This window comes from Octopus bimaculoides, chromosome 14 (genome assembly GCF_001194135.2).
Source record: "Octopus bimaculoides isolate UCB-OBI-ISO-001 chromosome 14, ASM119413v2, whole genome shotgun sequence".
NCBI lineage: Eukaryota > Metazoa > Mollusca > Cephalopoda > Octopoda > Octopodidae > Octopus > Octopus bimaculoides.
In genome coordinates, this window is record NC_068994.1 from 25,407,855 (window position 1) to 25,414,800 (window position 6,946).

Below are 6,946 nucleotides of genomic sequence, written 5' to 3' on the forward strand. Positions count from 1 at the left end.
AAGAGACAAATAGAATAAATACTAGGCTTACAAAGAATAAGCTCTGGGGTCGATTTGTTCGACTAAAAGTGGTGCTCCAGCATGGCTGCAGTCAAATGACTGAAACAAATAAAAGAGTAAAAAGAGTTATATACATACACACACACACACACACACACACACATATATATAGTCCTCCAGGCCATAACAGAGAAATTTAAAGCTGGCTGACCCTGGAATTTATTTGCTGATGATCTCTCACTCACAGTGGAATCTATAACAGAATCAGAAAAGAAATCACAGATGTGGAAGCAAAACCTGGAATCAAAGGGCCTTAAAGTTAATTTAGAAAAGACTAAAGGTTTAGAAAGTAGGAAAACAGACAGTACACTGTCCTGCTCAAGTAAATGGCCCTGCTTGACATTCAGGTAAGATGTAGGCAATAATTTCAGTGTACCCAGAGCAAGCAGTGGACACACAAGAGGTGTAGTGGAATCACAGGAAGGTTAATGGAGAAAGTAGTTTTTGTTTGTAGAAGATGCATAGCTGCCATAAAGCCTGAGGTCATATGGGAAATTTACTTTCTCAAATGCTCTGGAGGCTTCTGAGGGGTAATAGGGAGCTTCTGTTACCTAGGTGACCTAATTAGTAGTGGAGGAGGAAGTTCTGAAACTGTAGTTACTAGAATAAGAGTAGGATGGAGAAAGTTCAGGAAACTATTACCTTTGTTAGCAACAAAAGGTCTCTTTCTCCATCTGAAAGGCAGATTGTATGATACATGTGTATATACAGCAATGCTACATGGTAGTGAGACATGGGCCCTGAAAGCAGAGGACATGCAAAGACTAGAGAGGAATGAAAAACTAATATGCTTCACTGGATGTGCAATATTATTGAGCATGTATGACAAAAAGCAAATGTATAGAGAGAAAAGTTAGGCACAAGTAGAATCAGATGTAGCATGCAAGAGAAATGACTGCATTAGTTTGGTCATGTGATGCATACGGATGAGGACAGTTGTACAGAGAAGTGTTGATTGCTTAAAGCGGATGGAACTTGTAGAAGGGGGAGACCCAAAAAGACATGGAATTAAGTATTGAAGACTAATCTGAAGATACTGAGCCTTGAGAAGACAAAGGACCGAAAAGATTGGTATCTTGCTGTGCACCAGAAGATCCACCCATTACAGTAAAAATGGTATCCTAAAACCAGATATGCTTGCACATATGACGCCATGTACCCAGTCGTCTCTCCCTCTGACACATCAAGCATTCCTCCCCACTTCCTGCCATCTAGGGTACTACACAGCTACTGTATTTACTGGTAAACAATATTGCACATATTATCTCTCATACTGTCAAAATGACCCCACTAGCAAACTACTTCCATTCCACACCATCCCTACCCACAACATTTCAACCAAATACTTCCTTTCTGTGCTTTCAGCTACTGCCCTTTTCCCCCTCTATGACACTCCATTCTAAAGACATTTCTAATCTACTATCATTCTCAATACTCTCCCATATCTACTGTCATAACCCTACTATAGCCTCTTATGTATCCCTATCTCTTCCTTTCCACATATCCTACACCTTACACATTATTCAATTACTTTCTATTCTATTCTCCTTCCTGAGACACTCATCTATATCCCACCTCACCACTCTGCATACTTGTATTTCCATCATCTGCACCCCTCACCCTTGTTCTCCACTCACTACAGTAATCTCTACCTCTACCAGTTTATTCCCTCTTCACACTTTCATGAAAGCATCCACTTTCTCATCTCCTCCCATGATCTACTATCCTTGTCCTTCTTTGTTCATTGAAAGTTTGTTCTACCACCCCATCACTACTTTCCTCTTATTTCCTGTAGCCACATATGTCCTCTATAGCAAGAAACCCCGGTATACAGCCACTCATCTCCACCCTGTCCAACTTTTCTGTTTTTTTCTGTCTTTCAAGTTACATGACACCCTCACTAATGCCAGTAGCATGAAAAAGGTACCCAATACACTTTGTGAAGTGGTTGGCATTAGGAAGGGCAGCTATATGTAGAAACCATGCCTAAGATGACATTGGTGGTTGGTGCAGTCCACCAGTTCCCTGTTAAACCATGCCAGCATGAAAAGCAGATGTTAAATGATGAAGATGATGATAGTTTTAAATATTTGTGTTGTACTGGAGTTAATGGTAGTCTTAAAATGGTTACAAAGAGTTTCATTTTATATGTTAAGTCTGAAGAAAGGGGCAGTGCCTATGACCTTCATAGGCCTTTCAAGATCAGTGAAATTGATATCATTAAAGTTTTTCTTTAACTATCTCAAGCTTAAGACTGCAAGAAAAACATGGAGAATGAGAATTCCAGATAACTAACATTCTGAAGAGGCAGGACTAGTGGGCCTGGGGAGGTTAAATACAATATAAGTGATGAGAGGAGAGATGAGTGACTCAGCGTTCCATTGTAGGAAATGGTACAAGACCAGCCAACTGTGAGGAGCAGAGGCAACTACTAATGGTAGAAAAGACAGAGAAAAGAGACAGCAGGTTTGAAGTGCTTAACAGTGACATAATGACAAACAGTCAAGTGGATTTTATCAACTTACCCTGGAGCACAGGCCATCGCGGTTTCAATTTCCTTGATGAAACTTTCCAGTGTTGTAAAAATGGCTACAATATACCAAGAAAAATAGTGACAGAACACATTAACAAAGATAATTATTATTTGGAAGTTTATTATTATTATTCAAGTGGCGAAGGTGACAAGCTGACAGAATCATTAACACACTGGGAAAAATGCTTAGTGGCATTTTGTCTGTCTTCACATTCTGAGTTCACATTCCGCCAAGGTTGACTTAGTCTTTCATCCTTTGAGGATCAATGAAATAAGTACCTGTTAAGGACTGGAGTTGATGTGATCAACTACCTAACCTCCCTGGAAATTTCAGACTTCGAGCTTATAGTAGAAAGCATTATTATTAAGGCGGCAAATTGGCAGAATCATGAGTGCATTGGACAAAATGCTTAGCAGCATTTATTTTGGTTCTTTAACTTTTGAGTTTAAATAAATGTCTTGTAAGATTCTCTCACCATTTCACTCAGTGTTATAATGCATACCAAAAGTGATGTGTCATTCTCAGCAGTTTACAGACAAAACTAAAACCATAGATATCATGACAGACAAAATACAAAACACATAGATAAAAACATGAACAAAAGGAACGAAAATGGTCAGGTTGACTCTAAATTACCATTCTATCTTAATGGTCTGATTATAAGGAAGAACGTTCTAAACAGACTAAAGAATAAAATAAAGCATGATAAGGAGATAAGGACTGATCATTTCAGTACTTATCAACTGTTTCCTTGTCTCTTTTAAGGATCTAAATTACCCTATCTTATGATAAAACTGGCCCCATTCTAAACTTGAAAAAGACTACTCAAAGTTAATTAATAACTGTCTGGTTTTTATATACTTTTTTGAAGCAATAAAAAAAGTTTGTAGGTACCCTTACCAGCTCTGTGCACACATTCCCCGCCACACCCACCTACAAGGTTGTGTGTTCTATATACTAGCAGAGGCACTCAGCATTGCCCAGGAATAAAATTGTTACTTATATATTAGAAGAAAAAAGCAAGGTGGACACTAAACAATGATGATGATGACATTCAATTTATTCTTCAATTAGGATACATTTTATTCTTTAATTGGGAAATCAATTTGAAATTCATAGTACAAAATAGTAATAATAATAAAAAGATTAAAAAAAAAAATACAAAATTTACCACTTTTATAAAAGGAAATAAATTCCATCAAATTTTTTTTCCTTTTACTTTTTTCTTTTACTTGTTTCAATCATTTGACTGTGGCCATGCTGGAGCACCATCTTTAGTTGATCAAACCGACCCTGGGACTTATTCTTTCTAAGCCTAGTACTTATTCTATCAGTCTCTTTTGCCGAACCACAAAGTTACAGGGACGTAAACACACCAATATCAGTTGTCAAGAGATGGTACGGGACAAACACAGACACACAGATACATACATACATACATACATACATACATATGTACATACATATATATACACATATATACGATGGGCTTCTTTCAGTTTCTGTCTACCAAATCCACTCACAAGACTTTGGTCAGCCCAAGGCTATAGTAGAAGACACTTGCCCCAAAGTGCCACTCAGTGGGACTGAACCCAGAACCATGTGGAGGGGAAGCAAGCTTCTTATCACACAGCCACTCCTATGCTTTTGTTGAAGGAAAATTATGTACGAGTTTCTGGGTAAACAACATTCTTTGTTTTCTGGTTTGGAGCATAGACAAATAAGTCTTGCAAACTACCAACCCTGGAACAACCAACATAAAGTTGACCATGAGAAAAGCAAGGCTCAATTACGTGCAAGCTAGTAGATTTCAAAGTCTGATCTTGACCTTTATTAATAGACATTGTGAAGCAAAGTTGCACTGGGAATTGTATTCATTTGAACTAAAATGGCATGTCTGTTGGTTTGATTGGAATTCTTGGAATGAAAACTTCTTCCCCAGAGGCACATCCAGTGATGATGGTAGCTTCTATCTCATTAAGTGATAATGTCTTCACAATCAACCTTGTCCCATTGCATAATTTAGGAGGATCTAAATTTCTAAGAAGCATTAGGACTCCTACCTTCAGAAAAAGTTTATGTGGAGGAATTCCAGGTGGCTCAAGAGAATGAAAGAACTCTGTTGGGTAATGAACAGCTTGATTTTCATCAAGGACTGAATCAGTTGATTTTTACTCCTTAATGACTGTTGGAATCTTATTCATTAATTCATGGTTAATCCTTGCTAGTGTCTCATTTTTGATATTGAGAATTGCCCTGTCACACAACCATTTATGTGAATTATCAACATTATTACTTAAGTCTGAAAATATCCTGTTCTTCAATTCAACTGGAGAATTCACCATGATAGCAATATGAGCCATTTCCATGATATCATCAAATGGTACTTTTCCATTTCCTAATTGGAGCCAGGTTGGAAACTGTTCTGCGCATTGGTCCCTATGTTATAACGCTTGCACCTTAGTATTGAGGGAGAATTTCTATACTTTACTCCATAGGTGTGAAGACTTAATGCATATTTTTATTTCATCAGATCTTGTTCATCTCAGAATGACTGGTAATGTCTATCAGGAGACTTCAGTCTCCTGAGAAAACTAATGTAACTCCTCCCATAAATTTATTGTTGCCTCTTATGTCCTGTAAGGTCTTATCAAGAGCTTCCATTGCACCTCTATGTGACATGGTGCATTCATCCCAAATGACCAGGTGGCATTGGCACAAAACTTCTGCTGAACCTGAACCTTATGTTACAAATTGAATGATCATTTGTGACCAGGTTTAGTGGTAATTTAAAAGCAGAATGAGCTGTTCTCCCTCCTGGGAGAATGGTGGCAGCAAAGACAGATGATGCTACAGCAAATGCAATTCTTTTTTGTTGCCTTACCTTGAAGGGAAGCAATGTTGGTACAAATGTTTTAACTGTGCCACCAGGAGCATGAAGAAATAAAATTCCTCTACTTTTTTCTCTGACTGACAAAATAATTTTATCACAGGTACAGTATTGTTTTGGAAGTTTAGGTTCATGTTCATTCACAGTTGCAGCAAATTCTGCGATGTCATAATTTGTCTCTCTTACTATGTCTAATTTGACAGTTTGTTTTTGGCAGTCCAGAGCCAGACTCTTGCAAATTTTTGCCTCCCTTGGCCAAAACTTGATCCTCAATTTCAGTCAGTACTTGGTTAAAAATTGTTTCAGAGAACTGAATATTGATATCTTGGTTTGCCTGTTGAACTGTATACTTTAAGTCCTCAGCCATGTTGTCGTGATGTTTCATCCAAAGCCGTAGGGGACTGCCAAGTTGACACTTGTTCAGTATAATTGCAAAAAGGTTACAGAGTTTCCTTGGAAAATCTGATACTGATACTACAGTCAATTCAAGGTCCTAATGCTCATTTTATAAAAAACATTGTTGATAGAACATTATTTACATTATTTAAAATTGACGGATATTTGTCCTCATCTTGTTTGTTGTTAACACAACGTTTCGGCTGATACACCCTCCAGCCTTCATCAGGTGTCTTGGGGAAAATTCGAACCTGGGTTCTCATTCCTAAGGTATTTTTCAATGTTGTTGTTATTATTATTATTATTATTATTATTATTATTATTCAGGTCACTGCCTGAAATCAAACTCGGAATATGCCCACAAGCATACGGGGTAGTGGTTAAGAGCGCGGACTACTAACCCCAAGATTGGAATCTGAATAATAATAATAATAATAATAATAATAATAATAATAATAATAACAACAACATTGAAAAATACCTTAGGAATGAGAACCCAGGTTCGAATTTTCCCCAAGACACCTGATGAAGGCTGGAGGGTGTATCAGCCGAAACGTTGTGTTAACAACAAACAAAATTAGGACAAATATCCGTCAATTGTAAATAAGGTAAATAATGTTCTATCAACAATGTTTTTTATAAAATGATGAGCATTAGGACCTTGCATTGACTGTAGCATCAGTATACAGACAGTACACGGCTTTACCAAGGAAAAATGTGCCAAAGCAACCCTGAAAAGAGGAAAATTAGTTAAAAGCAGCAATATAACACTAGATAGAGCCAATGAAATAAGAGAACTAGACGAAAGCCAACCATACAAGTATTTAGGAGTCAATGAACTAGATAGGATACAACATACACAAATGAAAGAAAAAATAAAGAAAGAGTACTATAGACGAGTTAGATCAATACTAAAAACAGAGCTCAATGCTAAAAACAAGATAATGGGTATCAACACTTTAGCTGTCCCAGTTATAAGCTACAGCTACAACATCCTTAACTGGACACTAAACGAACTATGTAAAATAGACAGGAAAACAAGAAAAATAATGACAGGATCTAGGAT

General features: G+C 37.3%; 1 protein-coding gene across 2 annotated transcripts in view; it reads right to left on the reverse strand.

The window, feature by feature from the left end:
• Nucleotides 1–6,946, reverse strand: part of LOC106879926 (exocyst complex component 4) — a 268,982-nt gene that overhangs the window by 171,772 nt on the left and 90,264 nt on the right. For both annotated transcript variants that reach the window (XR_008265483.1, XM_052972782.1), the window contains exon 15: nt 2,586–2,649. Coding sequence is in view for 1 of the 2 variants with exons in the window: in XM_052972782.1 (XP_052828742.1) it covers nt 2,586–2,649 (64 nt within the window). In the remaining variant the exon portion in view is untranslated. The remainder of the gene's footprint in view (nt 1–2,585; nt 2,650–6,946) is intronic.